The 26,831-nt window shown below is 38.4% G+C and overlaps 2 protein-coding genes across 2 annotated transcripts; one reads left to right on the top strand and one right to left on the bottom strand.

Annotated features, from left to right (window-relative positions):
• The first annotated feature begins 2,819 nt into the window (after positions 1-2,819).
• Positions 2,820-19,754, top strand: ptprh (protein tyrosine phosphatase receptor type H). The gene is made up of 19 exons (XM_079487890.1): positions 2,820-3,173; positions 6,169-6,439; positions 10,289-10,552; positions 10,970-11,233; positions 11,636-11,899; positions 12,009-12,266; positions 12,585-12,848; positions 12,999-13,238; positions 13,328-13,582; positions 13,978-14,068; positions 14,168-14,227; positions 14,313-14,394; positions 14,525-14,615; positions 14,708-14,781; positions 15,079-15,216; positions 16,066-16,188; positions 18,080-18,240; positions 18,393-18,528; positions 18,770-19,754. Exons 1-19 carry the CDS (start codon positions 3,126-3,128, stop codon positions 18,917-18,919), a joined length of 3,234 nt encoding a protein of 1,077 aa, XP_079344016.1. The 5' UTR covers positions 2,820-3,125; the 3' UTR covers positions 18,920-19,754.
• Positions 19,001-26,732, bottom strand: LOC306912048 (putative nuclease HARBI1). Its single transcript, XM_079487891.1, has 2 exons — positions 25,823-26,732; positions 19,001-20,184 (listed from the first exon to the last, which is right to left on the bottom strand). The coding sequence occupies exons 1-2, from the start codon at positions 26,577-26,579 to the stop codon at positions 19,778-19,780; spliced, it is 1,164 nt and encodes a 387-aa protein (XP_079344017.1). The 5' UTR covers positions 26,580-26,732; the 3' UTR covers positions 19,001-19,777.
• Positions 26,733-26,831: the final 99 nt, after the last annotated feature.

Raw genomic sequence — 26,831 nt, 5'->3', positions numbered from 1 at the left:
CAGTCATACTAGTCTCTCTAGTTAAAGTAGCACTCTGATAATACATCAAATACAGTGGTGTAGCCTACCTGATACGCAGGTATACACAATAGAAAAGATCAAGGATTTCCGTAAACCCACTTCTTAGAGAATGTGGCGCTGACGTCACGCCGTGTTGCACGCCACACCAGCTGACAACGCGCCATGACGTCGATTTACAAGCTCTATAAGTACTTGATAAAACTACACAAATGTTCATTGATGATTATTATAGTTAACTATCAATATCAATTAAAAGCTTAAATAAACTTTCACTCAGAAGTGTGACCCAGTGTGTGAAAACTAAAAATCTAGTTATACTGTATGTGGAGAGCATCAGAGTTTGATTTTAACCATAGACCGCGGAACTGGGGGGGCCGGGGGGACCACGGCCCAGGCAACTTTTGTACTCTGATAAAGCCTAAGTTGTATCTGTGTTTTTACGAGTCAAACAATACTAGTCACCACAACGGCGGGCAGCTGTTTAACCGCGGGCGGCATTAACAGGCTGCGACAACGAAGAGACAGAAGTCAATATCAGATTTTTTACAAATAAACTGGCAAAACAAAATGAGCAAACTACTCCAGCTTCCACTGTGGCCTCAACAACAGACCCGGAGCGTCCATCTCCACCACGGACTCCGACGAGCTCTAAATAGCTCGGAATAAAATAAAGTGCTCCGCAACGTTATTTAATATATCAGTAATATTGTCTGTTTCAATGCATATGCGCCCCCACTCCCTCTGCGTGACTTGAAATGATGCCCCCCCCCCTTGTTCAGATTTGTTCCGAGGTCCATGATTTTAACCATTTATTTCAATATGATTTATTGTAAGTCTTTGACATGGCCTTAGTCAGTCAAAATCCAAAAAAATTTATATAACATTATACTTTCTGAGGATATTCTTTACATTATGTTGGTTGCCCTGCTGAAAAAGATAACCCTACTGCCCATCACACAATAGATGCAGATGGGAATCAATAGAACACCCATTAATACACACAACATTTTTGTACAATTTTGAAATGGAAAGATTTGTGGTTCATAGTGGTATTTTAGTGGAAATCACTAGAATTTATCTAATATAATTTTTAAGGAGGTTGGGTTTATGTAGAAAAAGCATATCACAAAAAATGACTTTATAGCTGGGTTTTCACATGGATCACATACTGTATGCATTGAACATTGCCAGCTGATTGTTGAACCTGTGTTGTTTACGTTTTTGCTGTAGTTATGCCGCTAGTTCCTCTTTGGAGAAAAAGACGATAAAATGACAGCCTCATGCAAAGCATTCTGGGAACCAGAAATCTTTCAGTTTTTTTTCAAATTTTGGTTCCCAGAAATGCTTTGCAGGAGGCTGTTTATTTATAGTTTTTTTCTGTATGGAGAAACCGTATGGTATTTTACAGTGTGGTGCTCATGGGTTGTCGATCTGGGACGAGTGAGGGAGTAGGCTGGGAGGGGAAAATCAGAGTATACTGACCATAAAAAACTAGCCTGCACCACTGATCAAATAGAAATGCAACATCTAAAATGATAACATTAAAATAAGTTATATAATACAAGTTTATTCCCACAGCGTTTTTCCTATAACAACTTGCATCGTTTCAAAGCAACTAAAAAACACATAAATATAAAGAAAAGCGCAGCAATAATGTTGTTACAAGCTCTCCTCAACGGTCAGCCACACCCCCTCCATCAGCACCTTCTCCCAGATTCACCCGTTCACGTTCCCCGGACTATTTACTCTCACGAACTCCATTACCCATCATCCTTTGCACCTGCCAAAACTGCACCCACACCTGTTACCCATCCCATGGACCCTATACGTACCCTTGCTTGTGTTTGGTTGATTGTCAGATCTAGTTGTAATTTTGTTACCGGTCTAGTTCCGTCTCTTTGTTCTCTAGTGAATTCCTGTAGTTTGCTCATCTAGTTACTTTGGGGAATGTACCATTTTGTCTTGGCTTTTTATCAAACCCTCATCAGCACAAGTCATGTTGTGGCGTCGTCCTTCTGTCCGGTGTGAAGCGTTACACGTATATAGTCAACAGATAATTCGAGCGTAAATAAAAAATAGCTTAATATACACTAACAAACATTAAATTACAAATAAAATACAACACACAACCTATTAACCAACAATGATTTGAGAAGGGCTGAAAAAAAGACTAAAAACACGATCAAGGAAGAATGGTTATATATTTGCTGACACTGCTTCTCCAATGTTGACTGTTAATTAAAAGTGAACTATTATAAACCTCCAAGGTCAACATCCTCCACATGTCATTAGACCTGTTTACAAAGCAAATGAAGTGGTCTGTCAGCCTTGCTTGCCTTAAATATTTCATATGATGGTCTCATTGCATTTTAAATATTTCCGTGTGGATTAATAATAGATATAGTTAACACACCCAACTCGACATTATGACTACATGACTCACCTTAACTCGGCTTCTGACTCTGTTGTTAGACAATAAATACTGAGGTTACAGGTGGTTGATTGTTTGTGTGTTCATTTGTTTTTGTTTTCGTTTTCATATCTCTATAAAAATCAAGATAAAGATAAGATAAAAGCTAAAAACAAATCAGATCAACTAAACAATGCATGCAAATGAAACTAAATGCAGTATGTTTTACATAAAAACAAAGTGCACTGTACATTTTTATTCGTGAGATCTTCCACGTTGCGGAAAGATTTCACTCATTCGGTGATAAAGGAAGTTAAGCTAAAATAAAGCAAAAAGGAATGAGAGGCTGAGCTGTCAAATAAAAAGATGTCAGTGGAAGAGAGTAAATGGGAGGAGTTTAAAAATAAGGAAGAACATCAGTTAAAGACCGTACAAAGGTTGATGTTCATTGTTTTCCCGTCATGAGCAAAAGGAGAAGTGGCAATAAAACGGTTATTATCAGTCAACAGAGAGAAGTAAACGGAAAGAAAGAGACGTCAGAAACTGAGAGGTTTAAGCCACTAAAATAGATGACAGCTGTCATGTTGAAGAACAGTTCAACAGAATGCTTTGTTTGCAGTTTAAGAATGACTTTGGGCTTCAAGAGTTAAATAGTAAATTCTGTTGTTTACTCTGACTACAAACCGGTTTGATAATGGGACAAGTTTTCCTTTTAGTTTTGCTGTGGGTCGTTCCTGTATTGGTAAGTCACTCTCATTCAATACACCTTTACAAACTCTTCTTTGTGTTTAATGACAACTGGTTGGGGGTTCAGATTGACATAACATCTTTTAATTTTAAATGACATAGTCTTACAGTAATACAGTAACAGACCAAGCCAGAGTAAAACAACTTCATTCTTAAAGCACACCGCACTATAAATTGAAAGTCAATCTCTTTATGCGAATGTCTTCATAAACATAACATGTGAGAGCTAAAATAATAACGATTCTAAAGTTTAATGTTTAATTTATGGATGTAATGTTTCACTCTTGAACTACCAATCACAGTCCAAAGTACTAGAAGTACTGGAGATAAGCGAGAGCCATGAATTATGAATCGCTTATCATTCATAAATATGGGTGTTACATTTAGTTATCATCTAACTGATAGTCAAATCTACACATTTTCTTGTCTTTTGAAATGTATACATCAATGATATAAGAAGTTCTTCTTTGTTTTCGTTTTCATTTTTAAGCCTGTGGCTATAAGCACTTTATTATCTGTATGAACTTTCTAAACCTTTATATAGTTTCCTTCAAACCCCAAGCTTTTAAAGGGATAGTTCACCCAAAAGTAAAAATTCGGTCATCATTAACTCCCCTTTCGAGTTATTCCAAACCTGCATGTCTGTGGTCTGATGAACACATAGAAAGATTCTTTGGAAGAATGCTTGTAACCAAACAGTCCTTGTTCCACATTGACTGCCATAGTAGGAAAAATTACTTCACATACTGTTTTATAAAAACATATACATACTGTATATATGGTTACAAGCATTCGTCCAAACATCTTTCTCTGTGTTCAACCTAAACAAGTAATGTATACATGTTTGAAACAACTAGAGAGTGAGTAATTCATGACAGACATTTCTTTTTTGGGTGAACCAACCCTTTAAGGCATGGTTTCACGCAATGCTTTTGTTCAAAAGGTCACTCTAATGGTTCTCGCATCGGGTAGTTCCCGCTTAGTTTGTCAATTACTAATTTTTAATTACTTTAATTCAAAGAACAAAAATGTTTTCACATCAAGCACAGTAGTTCCTTTTTGGTTCTTCTAATAAGCCTGTTGTATTGGTTCAGGAATGGTTGTTTGAAAGTGTGTATTATGCTGTGCAGGTCTTTGTCATGTGGTGTTTCCTTGTTTGTTGTGTCAACAAATACAACTTTCTTTCATTTCATAAGGAAGTCTTTTTAATAAATACATTCACCTTCAGATGCCTGTCAAAGAGAATCATTTTTCCACATACTGTATATTATAGGTAGATTGACTTTCAATGAAAAATGTCCAATAGAAAGGTCCTTGTTATACCTCATTTTTATTTACATACACATACAACACACCCATTCTTTTAAAATGACTGGAAACAGCCTTTATCTGTTCAAATTGTTGTTATATTTTTCGTTTTGGTGTGCATTTGTGCTTGATACGTTACACATCATTCACACAGTGGCTTTTGCGTACATTGGGTATACACATACATACTGTTGTATAAAACAGAACTATTTGCCTCTGATGTGTCAAGAAACCTCTGCAAAACTTTAATGATTATAAATCACCTTTGATCTGTTCTGATATATAGTCATGCCAGTCTATTAAAACAGTCACAAAGACAATGTTAAGCTTCGTTAAACAAACCAAGTCATTTCAATTGTGTTGATTTTCTTGTTTTCACTACTATGGTGAAATAAAGCGATAGTTCACTCAAAGATTTTAATTCCATCACCATCATCAACCCTCAAGTTGATCCAAACCTGTCTACATTTCTTAGTTCCGTTGAACAACTCTGACTACAACGGTTTTACTGCTCGGTGTTTGGCAGAACAAAATTTGGGTTTGGAACAACTTGAAGTATAGTTCATGTAGACAGATTTCATTTTAATTTAGTTATCGGTTGAACTAATCATTGAGTTAACAAACTTTAAACCGAACGAGCATAATGTGTAAGACATTTTAAGCCTTTGACCCCCGGTGCACATTTAAACTCGTAAATATACAGGTGCTGCATGATGCTATAGAGGACCTTTATAATCAGTACCATTTTGTTGCACCAAGGTCCTTTGTACTAAATGATGGTTCTTTAGAGTTTGATAAGGTAAGAATGTGTTTCTTTGACTAAATGGTTCTTTGGGGAACCAAAAAATGGTTTTCTATGGCACAACAGTGAATAACTTTTCGTAGCACCTTTATTTCATTGAGAAATGTATGTGCCTGTGTGCATGGAAGAGTTGTGTCTTCGGCCCTTTCTCAGAGCGATTCATCTGCTTGGGTAGATTCAGGAGTCTTTGAGGTGCAATGAATGTAAAAGTTCAGGAGAGTGATGCTGTGCTGCCTTGTGTTTGAATAAATGCCACTCTCTCATCGGCCACAGCCTTGAATTTCCTGTGATCGACATCAAGAGTCATAGCATGTTATTCTTCGATATCATTAAAGACCAAACCCACTACCACGTTTTTTGGCAAAGGTTTGTCCGTGCATACAGTACCAACTGGCTGGCAGAAAGAGTCTTACTTTAGTCAAGCCAAGAGATGACAAGAGCCCGGATAAGAAGCTTGGTGCTCTTTCTAATGTTGTGGAGGGAAAATTTAAAGGACCTGTTGGTCTTTGAAGCTGTCCATAGTTATTGTCAGTGTTTGTTGATGATGAACCTGAAGTTTATAGTGATGAGCAAAACTCTGAATTCAGAGCAATAGAAGTTATTATCTTATGACTTTGGTAAAAGGGGACCTAAACAAACTCTTCTGTATAGTTGGGCTCACTGAAGACATCTTTTTGTCAACATCTTTTTTGTATCCTATTGGCGTAATTATTTGGCTAAATCTAAATCTAATAAAACCTTTCCGTTACAAGCGTATGGCTGGTAAAAGTTTACTGCAGAATGTTTCTTCTGTCCTACTGTACTTACAATAAAAGATTGGAACTAGATCAGATAAATATCCTCTTTTGCTATCATTCCATTGTGATATTTCTTCCCACAGGGCATGAGAACACCAGATGTTAACAGTGTCTCAGTAATCAACAGAACAGAGTCTGAGATTACTTTACAATGGGAAAAAGTAAATAACAGCAATATTTACAGTTATGTGCTGAAATACAGCAATAGAACAGAGACTGTAATCCCGGCACTACCTGATCCTAAAGTGACACACAGAGTCTCTTCTTTGTCTGCTGGCACTAAATACTCATTTACTCTCTACACTGAGTTTGAAAACGTGACGAGCAGTGGATATAGCTTCTCCAATGTCACAGGTGAGTAAGATTTTAAAACAAGACCTTGAGTTCTGACCATAACAACAGTAACATATTTCTATTAAATAAACTTATTGCTTAAATTAGATGATTAAACAGTAATCATATATATAAACTCTGTTGTGAAGCTGGTTAATTCTCTTCTGTCATACAAGAACATGCGATTTTTTTTGATCACATATAAAAAAAGTTGTAGATGTCTTATTTCATATGCAATAGAGTAGCGCAATAGAGTTATTTTTAACTGCAAGTTAGCATTTTAGCACTTTCGGTTCCATCGTCCCAAAGTCAATGGATTTTTTAATTGATTTTTGGTTAAATGCCTCTAATAATTTAACACATAACCCGGTCATTAACCCCGGGTTAACTAAGCTTTGTGGATCTTTAAATAGGCGGGTTGCTAACAAGTTACTAAAATCAAATACAAACATTGCTGGGGACATTCGATCATTTGATCGTGCGGACACCCGGACCCTTCGGATGACGAAAATTGTGTCATGCGGATGTTACGCGGACGGACAGACCATACTTCCGCCTTTAGTAAACAGGAAATCTCTGCACTGAAAAGCGCACAGCCATTTCTTTTTAAATAGAGTAACATATAATCTTAAAGGGGTCATATGGCACGAATATGGATTTTTTGTGTCTTTGGTGTGTTATAATTTGCCCTTGCAGTATTAGACACATAAAATTGAAAAAATGTAAGTGTTGGAATAAAATGTATCTAATATCTAAAAGTGAATGCTCAATCAGACCAAGTCTGAAAAGCCTCGTGTAACCACAACCCCACAAATCTACATCGGTTCGTGGTATGATTTGACTAATTTAGATTTGAAATTGCCCAAATGTATATGTAAGGTGGGCGTACCTGTCAGTACAATTGCTTTGGAACCTGATGTTCCAAATGTGGTAAGAGGCGTTACATTTCCGTCACACGCTTGCAGTATTCGACCAATCACTACGCACTGGTTAACTGGCCAATCATGGCACAACTCGCCTTTCAGAGCGATAGGCTTTGTAAAATATCTGCGCGTTTCAGAGAGGCGGGGCAAAGATACAAACATGCATGGTATTTGGAAAATATTGTGCTTTTCAACCTTAAATCGTGTCTACACATTGCATTACATCTACAACTAACGATAATATTAGTTGTAGTCGTGTCATATGACCCCTTATGAAATGTGTGGCCAATCGTTATCCTACCCACAGGCTCTACTCTTCAACACCACGGTAACCCTACAAATGTACACATACTAGACACCCTTCTTAATGTCAAAGTAATTCAACATTTAACACAAACAGATCTCCCCATATATTAATATTTTAGTAATGCTTTAGATTGCCCGCAATGTACCGCATAATCAAACAAGATATACAGCGTAACAAATTGTAACAATATTGTACCTCTACACTACACATCTGTAGATAAAGGGGAACAATATGCAAAGTTTGGGAATAAAAAAATATATTTATACTGTAAGTACTTTAATTTTAAGGGGTAACTGTTGCGAGCATGACCTGCAGTATGCTATACAACAATCTTTGCGTCAACATACACTACATATTTGCAACTACAATGTACGCATGCGCTACTGTGGATATTAATTATGTATTGGCTTCTTATTTTATTAGTATAGAAAACATGAAATAAGGGAAAATTATGTGTTCAGTTTTTGTGCAAGCAAAACAGAACGAATGAAACATGCAGACGTGTGTCAACTGTAAATTTGACTTTAGGATAAATTTCTATACTATTGATTTTAGGATTGTTGGTCACAAATATATTTTTTTGAATTATGAGTTATTATGATGAGTTTTAATGTGTTTTAATGGGCAAAATTAATGTTGGTCTTTTGAGACTATAGTCAAGTATTTCAAGAGCGGTTTAATTTGGATGATTATATGGCATGCGGTTCCTTACTCTTACCCCTTTATTCCTGAAAAAGGTGCATATTGTTTCCCTTTATCTATAGATACAGTCATGGCCAAAATTGTTGGCACCCCTGAAATATGTTCAGAAAATCAAGTTTTTCCTCACAGAAAAGTATTGCATTAACACATGTTTTGCTATACACATGTTTATTTCCTTTGTGTGTATTGGAACAAAACGAAAACAAGGAGGGAAAAAAGCTTATTTCACATAATGTGACCCACCCTTAACTTAATATTTGGTTGCACACCCTTTGGAAAAAAGAACTGAAATCAATCACTTCCTATAACAATCAATAAACTTCTTACACCTCTCACCCGGAATTTTGGACCACTCTTCCTTTGCAAACTGCTCCAGGTCTCTCATATTGGAAGGGCGCCTTTTCCCAACAGCAATTTTAAGATCTCTCCACAGGTGTTCAATGGGATTTAGATCTGGACTCATTGCTGGCCACTTCAGAACTCTCCAGCGCTTTGTTGCCATCCATTTCTGGGTGCTTTTAGAAGTATGTTTGGGGTCATTGTCCTGCTGGAAGACTCACGATCTCGGACGCAAACCCAGTTTTCTGACACTGGGCTCTACATTGCGACCCAAAATCCTTTGGTAATCCTCAGATTTCATTATACCTTGCACACAGTCAAGGCACCCAGCAAAACAACCCCAAAACATCTTTGAACCTCCACCATATTTGACTGTAGATACTGTGTTCTTTTCTTTGTAGGCCTCATTCCGTTTTCGGTAAACAGTAGAATGATGTGCTTCACCAAAAAGCTCTATTTTGGTCTCATCTGTCCACAAGACATTTTCCCAGAAGGATTTTGGCTTACTCAAGTACATTTTGGCAAACTGTAGTCTTGCTAGTTTATGTCTCCGTGTCAGCAGTGGGGTCCTCCTGGGTCTCCTGCCATAGCGTTTCATTTCATTTAAATTTCGACGGATAGTTCGCGCTGACACTGATGCACCCTGAGCCTGCAGGACAGCTTGAATTTCTTTGGAACTTGCTTGGGGCTGCTTATCCACCATCCGGACTATCCTGCGTTGCAACCTTTTATAAATGTTTCTCTTCCGTCCTCGTCCAGGGAGATTAGTTACAGTGCCATGGGTTGCAAACTTCTTGATAATGTTAAGCACAGTGAACAAAGGAACATCTAGATCACTGGAAATGGAATTGTAACCTTGAGATTGTTTATATTTTTCCATAATTTTGGTTCTCAAGTCCTCAGACAGTTCGCTTCTCCTCTTTCTTTTGTCCATGCTTAGTGTGGCACACACAGACACACAATGCAAAGAATAAGTCAACTTCTCTTCTTTTTATCTGCTTTCAGGTGTGATTTTTATATTGCCCACACCTGTTACTTGCCCCAGGTGAACATCACATGCATGAAACAATCTTATTTATCCACAATTTTGAAAGGGTGCCAACTATTTTGTCCAGGTAATTTTTGGAGTTTTGTGGTACATTATGTCAAATTTGCTTTTTTCCCCTCCTTTTTTTGGTTTTGTTCCAATACACACAAAGGGTATAAACATGTGTATAGCAAAACATGTGTTAATGCAATAGTTTTCTGTGAGAAATACTTTATTTTCTGTAAAAATTTCAGGGGTGCCAACAATTTTATCCATGACTGTATGTACTGTAGAGGTGCATTATTCTTACAATTAGTTACGCTGTAAATCCTGTTTAATTATGCGGTACATTGCGTTCAGTAATCTAAAGCGTTACCAAACTTAAGTCGCGGAAACCAGAGCGGCACTAACTTCCGTGTTGGCCTACAAAAACACATCATCCATGCGGCATTCTACAACAGTCACAGCAATGTTTTTATGTATTTCAATCAGAAAAGGCAGCTGTAAACAAAAATGTCTAATACATTTTCTTCATCAAGTATAAATTACGATTTTTTTTCTCTTTTTTTCAGCTCCCTCTAACGTTGACAAAATTTTTGTGGTTAACCGAACAGAGTCTGAGTTTACTTTACAATGGGAAAAAGTAAATAACAGCACTGAATACAGTTATGTACTGAAAGACAGCAATGGAACAGAGACTGTAATCCCGGCACCACTTGACCCTAAAGTGACACACAGAGTCTCTTCATTGTCTGCTGGCACTAAATACTCATTTACTCTCTATACTGAGTTTGAAAATGTGAGGAGCAGTGGATATAACTTCTCCAATGTCACAGGTGAGTGAGACTTATACTCCATTAAATCATAATGTCTTAAACTAAGTAAATGAAGACTTACTTAACAGAGTCAATCTCAGTCTACTCACATTCCGTGACCAAAATGTTTTAATTGGGGGTTTACACTTGGACGAAGTGGATGAAAAACTTGACCCTGCGTCCAGATAGGGTTGTTGAGTGTCTGTAGCACATCCGATACCACAGATGTGACATTAGTTTGAAAAGATGCGGCTCATGATGTAACTGTCATTTTGGTGTTTTCTGGCCAAATGTATTTGGTCAATATAAATAAAGAGGCTTTCTTCTACAGAATGCATTACTTAGCTTTAAAACAATATTTAAAAAATACAGTATTTTCTTGTAAAAAGGTTGCTGCCAATTACCATAATGTACAATGTGTGATTCTCTCTTCCTCAGCTCCTTCTGACATTAAGAACATTTCTGTAACTAATCGAACAGAGTCTGAGTTTACTTTACAATGGGAAAAAGTAAATAACAGCACTGAATACAGTTATGTACTGAAAGACAGCAATGGAACAGAGACTGTAATCCCGGCACCACTTGACCCTAAAGTGACACACAGAGTCTCTTCATTGTCTGCTGGCACTAAATACTCATTTACTCTCTATACTGAGTTTGAAAATGTGAGGAGCAGTGGATATAACTTCTCCATTGTCACAGGTGAGTGAGACTTAGACTCCATTATATCATAATGTCTTAAACTAAGTAAATGAAGACTTACTTAACAGAGTCAATCACATTCCGTGACCAAAATGTTTTAATTGGGGGTTTACACTTGGACGAAGTGGATGAAAAACTTGACCCTGCGTCCAGATAGGGTTGTTGAGTGTCTGTAGCACATCCGCTACCACAGATGTGACATTAGTTTGAAAAGATGCGGCTCATGATGTGTCATTTTCGTGTTTTCTGGCCAAATGTATTTGGTCAATATAAATAAAGAGGCTTTCTTCTACAAAATGCATTACTTAGCTTTAAAACAATATTTAAAAAATACAGTATTTTCTTGTAAAAAGGTTGCTACCAATTACCATAATGTACAATGTGTGATTCTCTCTTCCTCAGCTCCTTCTGACATTAAGAACATTTCTGTAACTAATCGAACAGAGTCTGAGTTTACTTTACAATGGGAAAAAGTAAATAACAGCACTGAATACAGTTATGTGCTGAAATACAGCAATGGAACAGAGACTGTAATCCCGGCACCACTTGACCCTAAAGTGACACACAGAGTCAGTTCATTGTCTGCTGGCACTAAATACTCATTTACTCTCTACACTGAGTTTGAAAATGTGATGAGTAGTGGATATAACTTCTCCAATGTCACCAGTGAGTCTGTCTATATCCTTTCATTCTAGTTATGTAGAAATTAAAGCTGTTCACAACCACAGTCAAACTAAACATTCTGACACTTACTATTCATCATCATTTGTTTCAGTGCCATCTAATGTTGCCGACGTGTCTGTAGTGAACCTTAATGACACTAGCATTACCTTACAATGGAACATGGTAACAAACGCAGACAACAACATGTATAACTACACTCTAAAATACAATAAATCATCGGAGGAAACCCTTATAGATGGCAATACTTCAGTAATAGTAGATTTATCTCCCGCGACAACTTACAGCTTCATTCTGTACACCATATTTGATGATGTGAGAAGTACGGGATTCAACTTTAACCACAAAACAAGTACGTCACTCTCTTTTGCACTCTCTTTTAGTTTCAAGATTTTATTTAGATAAAAAAAACACATACGATATCTTTAGGTGCCATTGATGATTAATATACCGTATGATGTAGATATCCACTGTATGATACCCTATTTGAATTTTATTTTATTTCAAATCTCAATTCCTAAATTCAAAGTAAAGTTTCATCAGTTTACAGTACAGTAAAATAAAAATGAATCATCACTTAATCATTGAACTTTTTTGACAATCAGAGACACATTAGTTGTCAATCATTTAGGCCTGACACATTTTCAGAATGTGTGTGTATTTTCCGCAGCTCTATCTGATGTAACTAAAGTAAGGGTGACACATCGAACAGAGACGCAGATGACTATTGAATGGGATAAGTTGAACAAAACCAGCATCTACAACTACACCTTGATTCAAAATGAGACTGAATATTTCCTTACTGGATCTGAACTGGGCGATGTGATCAGCCTTAATTTCTCTGACCTCAAGCGGGGAACTGTATATGAATTTACTCTCTTCACTGTTGTGAATGACGCCAAAAGCAGAGGACACCAGTTTAAGAATGTCACCAGTAAGATAACTTATGTTTAACATGATCTGTTTGATTTAGAAGGGTAACAGATCCTAGACCACTGCAACAAGCCAAACCAATAGCAGCTTTTAATGTTTTGACTCTGATGCTCATCGAAATGAACATACTATTTTATTGTGTCTTTTCAAGCCATTGACTGTGCGTCCATTGACTGGCATGTCACCAACTCATCGATAAATGCAAGGGAAGTGTTTGGCAGCACTTATGTCACAGCTAAGAACAGTACAGACAATGAATTGAGTGGATCTTTAGTGAATAACAGCTTGAATCTTCAAAGCCTTCATCCCGGTGCAAGTTACACTGTTTCGCTATGGTATGACTTCCACGAATCAGAGAAACTTCTACAATGCTCACAAAATCTGACCTTAGGTGAGTTTCCATGCTTCTGGTTGGAGTGTGCTGTTAACATAAGAGTACATTTAATAGCACTTTTTTTTTCTTTACCACTTTCGATCTAGCTCCAAACAGTGTATCAAGTCTGCACTGTAACTATTTCTCCGGAGGCTACGGCCTGGATGTAGTTTGGGACGCTCCGTATGGAGTTGTGAATGTGGTGCAGGTGGATGTTGCTGGAAGAAGTTTCAACCAATCAGAGAGCAGACAGACGATACAGGAACTGCAGGTTGCCCAGTGGTACAAAGTGATGGCGACATCGTTCTCCGGAAACATGAAGAGTCCTGCAGTATCAGCCAACTGTCAAACTGACCCAACGGGTAAAATAACCCCAAGAAGATGTTCTGATCTGATGATTTAGTAACTAGCCCATCACTATAGTCACGATTACTGTGCGCGATCCTGTGTGCAGATGCTGCACATTTTTTAGGTTCAGAAAAAGTTATAAAAGTATGCATTCAAATTACCGCTAAAAATAAATATCACACACAAAAAAAGTTTATTTAACTTTAAGTTATAAACTACAGACTTGCCAAATGACCACCGAGACTCTTTTAAATTAAGAAGCGGGGCTAAACACTAATAGATCAATTGCAATACCTAGAAACAGAAAAAGCTTATATCTCCTTATATGAAGTTCATCTTTATGAGCTGAAATATTCCTTTCAATCTTTCATTTGATTGATAGTTGAGAGTTTCTGTCTGTTCTCTGCAGGAGTCATAGCGGGTGTTCTTGTGTTTTTCTTGTTGGTCATCCTAATCTGTGCTGGTGTCTTCTTATGGCTTCGCAAGAGGAAACATTTTGGGTATGAATACATAATGGTTACCTTTATGATCAAATTCAATAAGAGATGTATTTTTCATAAATTACAAATGAGCGAGTGTTTTTTTCTATGCTGTTTCAGTGGGTCTAAGCAACATGTGGAGTATCCGACAACGAAAGTATCCAACAACGAAATGTACAAGTATGTATGGCGCAATATTTAAGATATTGTTTTTGAAGACATCTTGAAGGTCTTTAAATAACAACACATGTAAAATGTTTTTCAGACCAATCCCTATAGATACATTTCCAGAACATTTTCGAAACATGAGTCGTGACGAGAACAGAGGTTTCAGTGAGGAATATTTGGTAAGCTTGAGCAAAAATGTTCAATCCCACTCATTTATTTTGTTTCAAACATTGCAGAGATCCTACATCTTTCGACTTGGGCAGACACAACAATGCTTTTCTGTACTTTATACATGTTTTTGTTTAATAGGACCTTAGTTTAGTGGGTTTGGAACTGCCTCGTAACACAGCCAAATTGCCTGAAAACAAGAGCAAAAACCGATTCTCCAATGTTTTAGCTTGTGAGTGCTTATATAAAAACTCAAACATACTTACTATAAAACTTTTGTTAATACAATTTTGTCTACAACTACATGTGTCTCTTCTTCTTCAGATGACTGTTCAAGAGTTCATCTCTCCATCGATGATGACGGTGATTCTGATTATATAAATGCCAACTACATGCCTGTGAGTACACAACCATTAAAATAAAAAAGTAAAAAAATCACATTGAAACCAAAAGTTATACAATGCTGTAGTTTGACTAAATGATCTAATTCCATAAAGAACCTTTCACACCTGGAATGTAAGTTTCTGGATGTACTGGTTAGATTTCATGTTGCAAAGTGAGGTTGTGGTTAAATGGTGGATGAAGAAGGCTGAGATGATGGTTTGTCAGGTTGAGCTGCCTAACATCTGCCTTCACGATTGGTCCCAGTGCTGATATTGTGTTTATGTTTAAGTGTTTATGTGTGTTATTGTTAGGGTTATGGCAATGCTAGTAGGCAGTACATTGCAGCTCAAGGTCCACTCCCCTCCACCATCAATGACTTCTGGAGAATGGTCTGGGAGAGAAGATCACAGGCCATCATCATGGTCACCAACTGCAGTGAGAGAGGAACAGTGAGTACAGCTTTTTCTTCATTCTTACAGAAAAGCCATTTTAAATGTACATGTGTAAGGTGTGATGATACAGTATGTACCCTATCAATACTTTACTCGTACTGCGTAGTGAAAAGTAAAACTCCTTTTTCACTGATGACTGAAGTTTTTTCAATAGCCCAGTTAAAACTACATAAAACATTGGTGTGAGAAAAGTGTGGACTCGTAACCAAAAGACCCGTAACCAGAGCTGTGGCACTAGAGGCATTGCCTCTTCCTGGGCCTGGTCTAACGGTGTCTCCATAAACGATGTCTTTACAGCAGCCTGCAGGGCTTCTCTGTCCACATTTACCAGATTCTACAGTCTGGACGTTCCGGCCCTCCAGGCCTGGGTCCTTTCTGCTTAAAATTAGGCTGCTCGGTTCTCAAACCGCACCAGCACCTAACACACTGTTGGGACGATCATGCTTATATAGTCATAAGCCCCACCCCTTTTGGCGGGTGTCATCGCCATTGGTTCGTGCAGCTTGGGGGCCATTGGTTTAAAGTTTTACTTTTCTCACACCAATGGCCGTGCAGTTTTAACTGCGCTATTGAAAAGCTTCAGTCATCAGAGAAAAATTAGTTTTCCCCATAGCGTCCTGCTACGCAGTACTTGTTCCCGTATCTCAGGGAACCGAGGTTACGTGAGTAACCGAGTACGTTATCTGCATTTGACATGTTTCAAACAGCTCAATGCTACATTGTTGAAGTTGGTCTCATGAAAATGCATGAATGTAAATGTAATGAGTGTTATCCAGTTATCACGGTTTGCCCTCTGAACCAAAGCAAACATATTTTAAACCATTTTTCCGTTCATTCTTTAATCAGATTAAGTGTGAGCAGTACTGGCCATTGGATTACACACCTTGTCTATACGGACATTTGCTTGTCACGGTCAAATCTGAAGATAAAGCACAAAGTTGGACTTTGCGTCAGTTTACTGTCAAGAATGTGAGTATAGACATTTCTATCCAGCATAATAAATTTAACATACAGTCAGTTCTTTGCCCCAACATGTGGATGGACATTTTTCAGTTTAATAAGTGTAGGTGTCAATGACAATATGTTTTCAAAGTACAAGCTCTGTAGTGCTTTTCCCTATCTTGTATATTGCAGCTTTACAGAACAAAAGAGTATAGAAATAAGAAAAAAACACAAATATACATCAAATACATAGAACTATGTTTTATTGTTCCCTTTCTGTCAGTCTCTCGACGTTGTGTCGAGACTGACATAATGGGGTTTGACTTGAGAACCAATCATCTCTGACTCTTTGAAAAGGCCAATGAACTTGGTGAATGTCCATTCATTCAGCTTTTTGTTCTTCGGAACCTGCGAGGCTTATGCTGAGCGATCTTCGATTCTTCCTACTGGATCTACGGCGTAAAGCAGCGGAACTCGTCCAGGAGTCTGTGATTCCCCTGGGCGTTTCAGTAGCTGGTCAGAGGTGTCTAAAAGAGCATATTTCTCCTGCAGCGTGCACATGTCGCCAGGCATGTTTCGCCACTGTAGTCTTGGGTGCGACTGCACAATCCTCGAGACAGACAGGCACGATAAGTACCTCACTAAAGTAGTGTTCGAGGTAACGGTATTGCATTATTGCCCTGCGGACCCCCCAGGCCCCGTCACGCTCACCGAACCTGTCTCCTATGGCGTCGCCAGACAGTCTCATAGCGGATCCACGCTACGGCCTGCAGAGGATAGAATTTCGGCTGCAACATAGGGTGGCGATTTCCTGACATCAGACGCCCAGGATGTCCAGACGCCCAGGATATGGAGATGTCAGGCAGGCTTGCCCGGCACTGCCTTCCCCGCAGTTCACGGCCGGAATCCTGGTACCTGGACACAGAACACGGGGGATCCACATTCCGCCCCGGTGCCAGTTTCCGGGCAGTGCACGAAAACCGTGAACGCCCTCTTCGGCGCGTTCGCGGCAGAAGGGCTCAGTCGCCGTGACTTCCCTTGACTCTTGAGCAGTTAAGGGCTATGTCGGCCCCCTACACACCTCCCATTGGCCGCTTAGGTACTCCCTAACTGAGACCTCCTCTGTACGGATGCCTTCGCGCACAGCTGACTGCGGGCAAGCGGGAGTACATCTTCCCCCCCAGTGAGCCTCCCCACACAGCTACTGTGCGGAGCGAGGGTAGAGGAGCTTCGAAGTCTGCTAATTGTGCCCAATTGGCCCAACCAGACTAGGCTCTCGTAGCACACACTATGACGGCCACTCCCCCCTGGCGAGAAGGGCACGGTCTGGCATCACCAAGCACTTGGGAGTACGAGCCTGGCGGAGCAGCTCATATTCACGCCCAGTATATGTGAGTTTCCCTCACGAGGTGAACCCTTGTACCTGGGCTAGTGCTCCACACGCAGTGGCTCCACTCCTTGGGTAGTCACGTCTGACCCTTTCTCACTCTTGGTTCCCCTGTCGGTGAACCTGTGACCTGATGATGTTGTGTCCATCATGCCACGAGCGCTGTGCCGGCACACTGCAGCGAACAAGAGCGCCTCTCAAGTTCCTCAGCCCAAATAGGTGAATGAATGGGCACACCCCATTTACCAAGTTCATTGGCCTTTTCAAAGAGTCGGAGATGATTGGTTCTCAAGTCAAACCCCATTCTGCCAGTCTCGCCACTAGGTCTCATCCCCTCCATCAGGGAACCGAGGTTACATACATAACCAATACGTTTTTATCACATTAAAACCAATTGATGAATGAATGCTCATCATTCCATCCAAATGGTTCTTATGGTGCCGCTATGACCTGTTCATTGAACAGCTTCTCATTTAACTCACTAGGCAGCATGAAGCACAATCCACCTCTCGTTGTTTTTATTCCCAATAGAAAAACACCTCTGAGACACGGACAGTGAAACATTTCCACTTCACTGCATGGCCAGATCATGGCGTTCCATTAGGAACTGAGGAGCTGATCCAATTCAGAGGACTCGTTCGACAGCATATTGAGAGCTCCCCTTCTGCAGGACCAACAGTTGTACACTGCAGGTAAGCACCACTTACTCACAAACCCCTGTTTCCATCGGTTTACTATGTTTAAAGACTAATATCCATTAAATAAACAATCTATTATATATTCAAAGGCAAATATATATAAGAATAAACGCAACATAAACGGCACATAAAATTTGTATCTGCAGTGCTGGAGTGGGCAGGACAGGTACACTCATCGCCCTGGATGTTCTGCTACAGCAGGTGGAGAGAGATAAGGCGGTGGGCGTCGCAGAATTCGTTCAGAAAATGAGACTTCACCGACCACTGATGGTGCAAACTGAGGTAAACTCTCTTTTCAATGCATGATGGTAAACTATTCTGGAATATAAGACAAGGTCCATTGGCTATAGTAAACATTACGATTAAAACACAAAGTTCTTAAAGAATGCTTCACTGTATCAAAGAACTTTCTGGATGTCAATTTTTGATGCCTGTTTCATGTGGCAATAATACTAGCAAATATTGTTTTTGCAACAGTTTACTGTCTCCAACAGTCAAATGTTTCTTCTCTCGTCTCTCGTAGTCTCAGTATGTGTTCCTGCACCAGTGCATCATAGACACCCGGCAAAAGAAAGACATTCCCATACCGCAAGAGAATCTCTATGAAAACTCAGAAATGATCTTTGCCAATGCAATGGCTTTGAAAGAATATGACCAAGCAAGTCAAATATAGTGTGCAAGTATGTGTTAGCATAACACAATAAAATATTTTTGTATGATTAGTGACTTTGAAACATGACATGACTAGTTGTATCCCGTTTTTAAAAGTCATTTTATTGATGTAAAAAGTCCATTACATTTGTCAAATGCAAATTATGCAAACTAGCTTAATGCCATTTCAATACTTTCCCATTACAAACCCAACAAATAAGTTAAACTGGCTTAACTTGTAAATTAAAAGGTGAAACATGAACCTTTTATAGAAACATATTCAGCTTTTGCTAATTTCATGGCTTTTATTTCATGACTGCACCATCAATGAATGTGTTCAATATTATTTTAATCTGCAAGTGTTATGCAGATTTAACAAAATGTGATTTGAAACATTGTGAGAATGCTGATTGTGATAAATCTGCTACCTGTATCTGCTAATAATGTGATATTTTGCACTGAATTGTCAGTCACTTTAGCAAGTAAAGCTTCTCCTAGGCACTTGATAAGATGATGGACATTCTGGATTCATCTGCTAGAAATGTTGTACAGATATGTAGCTGTATGAAAAAGAAATACAATATTTCCAGTCATGTTTTCTTACAGTAAACTTTCTATTTACATGGACTGTGAAAACTACTGCATGGTGTGACAATCATGAGGCCACATTTTAAATAAAGTTTTTTGGTGGAAAATATAATCACTGGAATAGAAACCAAACAAAATGTCTTGTCAATCATAAAAATATACATACATTTATCACTTTGTGTTGAGCTCATTTAATACACAGCAATAGTTAATTGTACTAAATAAAGCTTCTCAACTACAATTCACAGAGCAGTGAATTGCTCAGTAGCATATTTGTCTCTCTGGTGACATCTCAGTCATCATCCTCGTCACCCTCGGCATGACCAAAAAACATCTCTATCATCTCATTTTTAGTGTCTTCCATGTAGTCATACGGCAGCTCTGCTGCGCTGGTCACCACATGTGATGGCGGATGGAGCGGCTCCAGGATACAGTCGCAGGGTAAAGGAACTGAGAACTTCTTAGAGATGTTGTGCAGGACACAGCAGGCTTTGACGGTGTATGCCACTGACTTTAGTGTCTGAAAGGAGCCAATATCACGCAGGCACTGGAAACGACTTTTCAGAGCACCAAAAACCTGCTGCACGTGACCATATACCAGAGCATGTGCTTTGTTAAAACGCTTGGCGGCTTTGGATTTGATGGAAGGGTCCATAATAGGGGTCAAAACATGTCCACCGCCGAACAGACCTCTGCCACCTTTGGGAGGCAAATAGAGAATTACAAATAAGAGATCTTAATGTTTTTAATGCCAAAGAAGTCAAGTTTGACAGTTACTTAGCACATGCTATAGTGTGCAGTGTGATGATTTCTGTTTTAGATTGAACAAAACAATGATTTAGATTTTGCAATTTAAAGGATTTTTCTTCTTCTGGTGTTTACAGTTTGGATGCTTATAAACTTAAAGGTAGAGTTCACCCATTCAAATATTTAGTGGACATGTTTACAAATATTTATTATTGATGTCAAATACATATAGCAACTGTCTGAAGACTGGTCTTGACTTCAGTTGCTTAATATGTACTTTTAAAAGAGATTTAACATTTTGAGTTGAACACATTTTTCAAAATCAATTATATTATTTCATATAATATGCACATTGTGACAGACGTTGTTTTATTTATATAGACCTTTTCACAATGTGCATTGTTCCAAAGCAGCTTTACAGGTGAAAATAAGAAAAACACAAAAACACAAAAAAGGTCAAACACAGCACAGTACATGGTGATTATATGATTGGCTGAAATGATGTGTCTTTAATCTAGATTTAATTGTGCGAATGTGTCTGACCCTCGAATAGTGTCGGGAAGGCTATTCCAGAGTTTAGTTGCTACGTATGAGAAAGCCCGACCCCCTTTGGTGGATTTAGTTATTCTATGTTTTCTATATTCTATGAGTTTTGAGATCTTAGAGAGCGTGATGGGTTGTAGTCGTTTAAGGGGCTAAATCATTTAAGGCTTTATAAGTGATTAAGAGAACTTTAAAGTCAATACGATACTTAATGGGTAGCCAGTGAAGTTATTTTATAGTAATTTTATTTTTACACCAAGATCAGTATGTCGTTAAGTTAAATCTGCTAGAGATCATTTTATATTTTTGTGCTTGACTATCCTTTCTTTAGGGAACTACATTTTAAAGCCCTATAAGACATGAAGATCTAAATATGGCTTCATGAGGCAGTTGGCAGTAGAGTGAGGTCTCCGTATTTTCTTCAGTTGAGCAAAGTCGAATATGTGTAAAAAGTTAACATCTAATGTCTTATTAGGCCATTTATTTTATATTTTGATAGCCACAGTATGTATAAAACATAGAAGGCCTGTTAACTGAGGACATGTGTTGTAGGCTCTGGTGCTATTATCACTAAATCCTAGTGGTCCATTTACATTTTAAAGGGGTCATATGACACAGCTTTTGTCTTATGTTGGGTCCCCACCCAATGACTTCTCAATATACAATTTATACAAAATACACAATATATTTGATCATAATATGCATAACTATATACTATTTATTAAAAACAGGCTGACATAAAAGAACAGTCTTCTTTTACTGTATTTTGGATCAAATTAATGCAGGCTTGGTGAACAGAAATGTCCTTTGAACAGCAGTGTACGTCTAACAGAATTATTCTAGCATTATTTATCAATGTAGTTTCCCTAAAAACATCTGGATGATTGACACTTTGTGATAAATAATGTTTGTTCCAAAAGACTTGTTTAAATGCAAGAAACTAAAATATAAATTGTGACAATATTAAGTCAGTCATCAGACTATTCAACCATTTCAGTCCAAAAGTCTGCTTTATTCAGGACTATGGCTATCAATATGTCAATCATAGCTGTTTCAAGAGTGAATCACTTTTTTTTATGCCGATGTAATTCCTGAAACTTTGCAGCGTGTAAGTGGCCGTTAGTCTTAGCGGCAAGAAAAACAAGTTTTATCACATTCTGAATGGATTATAGATAGCACTGACACGGCACACAGAGCACTCCCTTATTAACGAAGTAACTAAAAAGCAGTCACTCATCTTCATCCAGATCTTTAGCACCACAGAACCAGGCCTAATAATAATAAACCCAACATGGAGTTGATAAATATAGTGGAAAGATATAGAGAGAGACAAAATGACCCCCTAAAAAAGTAGAAGCTTCCTCTTTCTGACCGCGAGTGGAGGTTTATTATTCTCCATTTTTTAGCCGAAGTTAGCTTCACCATAGCGCATCCCAACCAAGCAGTCATGTCAACGATGTCCTGCGCTTAGCGGTCTTTAGAAGTGGTGCGGGGCGTTTAAAATTTAAAGAGACATGACAACTAGCCCATAAACAAACGTAATATTATTTTAAGCTTAAAATTTACCATATCCATTGCATGAATTTAATCACATTTGTCATTATCATTTTTACAAAATATCTTATTGGGGGATCCCGGATCCCCCCATTCCCCCTTCAATTCAAGCACTGGTTACGGTAGTTTCTCAAACAGTGATAACATTTAAATGCACCTGAAATTAACTCTCAGGGCAACTCTGGACATGATGTTCATGTGACTATGTCCTCATACAGTGAGACACATACAAATCCATGAGCGTCGCGTTAAACTGTGCAACACATTCACTCATACAAGCAGAACTGGCAGATGACAGATTTCAATAGCAGGATTCTGCGTCCGCATCACGGAAATCATAGGGCTCTAGATACATAATTCAATGCAGACTGGAAACGAGTTTCAATTTCAAAATTGACTTAAACCAAGTAAATAAGCAGTGCGCCATCGCTTAACGCCGCACACAAACAAACAAGCACAAGAATAAACCCAAACAAGCCGCTCAAAAATACGCCAATGGGTCTGTGCAGCACTGAATGATGTCGAACACGCCTCTTGTTTCAAACGACAGACAAGATCATGATCCTTGCGATTCCGTTGAAAAGTGGACTGAGGACGCCTTCAAGAACGATCACGTTTTAAGATCGTCAGATCGCCCACCCCAATGTGTAATTATTAGAACTTTCCCCGCTTTCAAAATGTGAAGCACAGCCGGACATGGGACATTCTAAAACGTGAAGAGAGCCAGGTGTGGCTAAACGTACCTAAAAGATATCCAGTGAAAACCCAATTTCTGTCAAACCTTCATTACAAGAAAGCTAGCTGCTATCAAAAGAACTAGCCCTTATTGTACAGACAAAGTGAATAATTGTATTGAATAATAAACTCCCCCATAGAAGTCCATTACAAGGAAACTTAACGTGGCTTAACATAATGTAATTAACAGCGATCAGGGAAAATCTAATATTAATTAATCGTTTTATCGCTTACATAAAATATGAACAAGATAACAGAAAAAGTTCCATGTTCTCATTTTTGTCACTCCCCTGAGGTATGTTGGTTTTTATGTATGGTTCTCTATGAGAAAATGCTCAACGAGAAGCTTGTTGCATTAATATTAAAGGCTCAAAAGATCACCTGTAGCCTACATAGTGTGCATTATTTGTAAGTTGTTTTAATACCACTAAATTAATCCATTTAACCACGAAACTTTGCGTGTTGCAATCTTTCCCTGAGCTCAAAAGTTTGCCTGTTCATAGGATTCCTTCGATTACTTCCTTTAATTTCCCTTTTTGATGCAATAAGCCACGTTAGGCTTTTTCCTTATAATGAACTTCTATGGGGAAGAACGTGCAATTATTCACTTTTATTCTGTAAAATAAAGGCTCATTTATTTGACAGCAGCTAGTGTTGAAGGTACAATGAAGGTTTGACAGAAATTTGGTTTTCACTGATCGCTGGTTGATAAGTGCAGTAGTTTTGAAGAAAAAAACTATACATTCATAGTTTCAACTTGAAACTTTCAACATTACTTGTTCTTCAGAAAATTCTCTTTCAAATAAATGAAGTACCAGATTTGATTTGTTTTTTGACGACTGAAAATGTGTGCATTTTCTCATGAAGCCATATTAAGACCCTCCTATCTGTAAGACTGAACCTTATAGGGCAGGGGTTTTTCGGGGCAAGGACCCCTTCGATGAGAAATGCGTGGAGCAGAGACCCCCTTATACTAAATGTGTAAACAGCTATTCTAATAGAAACAACCCTTATTGTCACAGCAATATTATGTTGAGACATTATATTAGCACTATTATGCATGTTATTGTGGGACATACATACTTTCTGTGTATTATTTTTATTGTCAATATAGATTATATTTTAAGGGATTTGCAGCATCATACATTTTCATTTTACTGTGAGATGGACAGTTAAACATTTACTTATCTTGAACCTGTTTTTATTAAGGCTTCAATGAAATGACTGACCCTGGTTAATGGCACAAATTCTATTCTGGTGGAGGTAGAGGTTGTTTCTGGATGCAAAAGAAATCAGTGCAGATGCATCTGTTGTAAAAGCAGGCTGTTTTTTAAGTTTAATTCATGTTTTTCTTATTTTTTTCCGATTCCCTATGTGTTGCAGAACACACCGTTATTTTATAATTCTGAACTCCGCTGTCTTTCTCGTGCACCAGCATTGTCCCGGCTGTAACGTGAAAATGCAGAGTCTGCGTTATTTTTGGGGCAACTTGTTTGACGTGCAGTAGATGGTGTGCGTTTCATTGATTTTAAACGTGTACAGCCGTTTTGTCATTTAGCAGACGCTTTTATCCAAAGCGACTTACAGATGAGGAAACATTGGAAGCAATTATAACAACATAGGCAACTAAATACATAAGTGCTTATTTGGTTAAGGCCTTCCAGTTTTATGATGCAGATTGAACGTTTCTTCTATCACTTTTACTGCCTGAATGGATGTTTTGGTTTGCACGCAGGTTTAAATTGCAATATGTGGGAGCTTCAATGAGACGCGGCCGTGCACGTGCGCAGCTTAAAGAGAACATTGGTTGTGATATTTCTGTACCCATGCTTTACATTTTTAACAAAAAGTTGCCTGGGAGTAAACAGTAATTAGCAGACCCCTTGCAGTTCCAACGCGGACCCTGAGTTGAAAACCCATGTTATAGGGCTTTAAAACTGATACTTTATCCAAAAATGAAAATTCTGTTGCCCCTCACCTTCGAGTTGTTCCAAATCTGTCTAAATTGATTTGTTCTTTTGACTACCATTGTATTTTTACTTACAATGGGAGTCAACAGGGGCAAAATCTGTCTGGTTATAAGCATTCTTACAAATATCTTTCTCCGTGTTCATCAGAACAAAGACATTTATTAAGATTTGGAACAACTCGACGGTGAGTAAATGATGACAGAATTTTCATTTTGGGTGAGGTATCACTTTAAGGTATACTATCTCTAATGCTTCTGGAGTTACAGGCATGCCAATTTTGTGAAAAGAACACAAAAACTGCCGTGTCTTCATTTTTTAAAAGTCAATTTTGGCATAAAATGCATTTAGGATTGCTAAAATTAACAGATTTTACTAACAGATATACCGATATCTTTGTAAGAATAGAATATATGTCAGTTTTTACCCCCTCTAATTTGGCTCCAAATTCCAGGTGAAAATAGTCATTTTTAACATCCCTTTACAAATGAATTGATTTCTTAAATACTATGCACCGGTGACATTTAATATTTTGGCTTTCATCGCTACTGATGTTGGTCTTGCTTTTGTAAAAATTTGAGCCTTTTCTTCTTTTAATGAAATGCTGGTACATTTTTAGTTTTTTAAAATAATAATACAAATATTTTAGTTTACGTTATCAGTGTCACAGTTTTGAGCATATTTTGTTATATATAGGCTATTTTCATTCAATGATACTATTTTAAATACAACAGATTCCGTATGAATGCATCTCATTTAATATTTCGAAGTGGAAACCGTCCTGTTCTTACCTAAAACCCACGAATGGCCGTGTTGAAATGTGGTAAACTGCTTGCCGATGACCGTGCTTGCCCAAACACTGTGCTCAGGTGTTCCTCCAGGACAGCACTGCTCCAGACTCAAGATGTTCCCGTCCAAATCAAATATGACCTGCATCATAGCTGAATGATAACCGAGAGTATTCACGAACATCTGCTCCTGGCCGGGTGGAGGGGTCACCTTTACATGAAAATAGCCCAACACACCCACAACATGAGGGATGCCGCTGACGTTTTTAAAGATCTGTGCTGCACCCATGCGGTCATTATAACGGCTGGGGAAGGTGATGAAATCTGGACTCGTGTCAGACAGCAGTTTAGTAATGGTTTTAACAGCCTCGCGAGCCTCGTTCATGTCAATTTCCAGTTGTTCTGTGATTGTATGGGTCAGCGAGCCATTGACGTGAAAGTAAACAGCGGCTAAAGTCCTGGCTTCTGTGGACATCAGGCTGTGGGATTGTGCAAATGTGTCTTTTTTTAAACGGGAGTGCATGTAATCGACGATGAAGCGCAGACATTGTCGACTGAGATGGAAATTCTGCAACAGAAAGGAATCGTCAAACCGATCTAGGAGACTGTGCCTCTCCGAGTCTGAAGTTCTGGTGCTCGTGCTGCTCTGACTGGGATGCTTGTCTCGTGTTTTACTGTCGATTGTGGCCGGCGTGTCGATACATGCACTTGAGAATACATAATCTTGAACAGCAAACCAAAGAGCTCCAGCTGAAGACATTATGAGTAACAGAGAAATAGAACATTAAAATAACCAAGTTGAAACACGAATCACTGTTTGGGTAAAAAAAAGTACTCGAACTTCCGGTTCGATTGTTTCCTGTCATAATAAAAGTGCTGCCGTCTTAAAACATAAAACGCACAAAATGCACTCAAATGTTTGGACACACCTAATCATTAATTTTATATTTCACATTTTAGAAAAATCATGATTAAAATAATATGTGTTTGATAAAAAAGGGTTCCGTTTTAA

Source organism: Barbatula barbatula, assembly GCF_947034865.1.
Source record: "Barbatula barbatula genome assembly, chromosome: 23".
NCBI classification, from domain to species: Eukaryota; Metazoa; Chordata; class Actinopteri; order Cypriniformes; family Nemacheilidae; genus Barbatula; species Barbatula barbatula.
The sequence above is the reverse complement of the archived record's forward strand: the minus strand, read 5'-3'. Positions and strand labels throughout refer to the sequence as shown.

What these genes read in the sequence shown, in the direction of transcription:
- ptprh (XM_079487890.1), top strand. Translation starts at nt 3,126, where the DNA reads ATGGGACAAGTTTTCCTTTTAGTTTTGCTGTGGGTCGTTCCTGTATTG. An exon ending in GTTTCAGTGAGGAATATTTG is followed by an intron (nt 14,395 to 14,524) that starts GTAAGCTTGAGC and finishes TTTGTTTAATAG; the next exon opens with GACCTTAGTTTAGTGGGTTT. An exon ending in ATTCTCCAATGTTTTAGCTT is followed by an intron (nt 14,616 to 14,707) that starts GTGAGTGCTTAT and finishes CTTCTTCTTCAG; the next exon opens with ATGACTGTTCAAGAGTTCAT.
- LOC306912048 (XM_079487891.1), bottom strand. Translation starts at nt 26,579, where the DNA reads ATGTCTTCAGCTGGAGCTCTTTGGTTTGCTGTTCAAGATTATGTATTC. An exon ending in CGGCCATTCGTGGGTTTTAG is followed by an intron (nt 20,185 to 25,822) that starts GTAAGAACAGGA and finishes TGCCTCCCAAAG; the next exon opens with GTGGCAGAGGTCTGTTCGGC.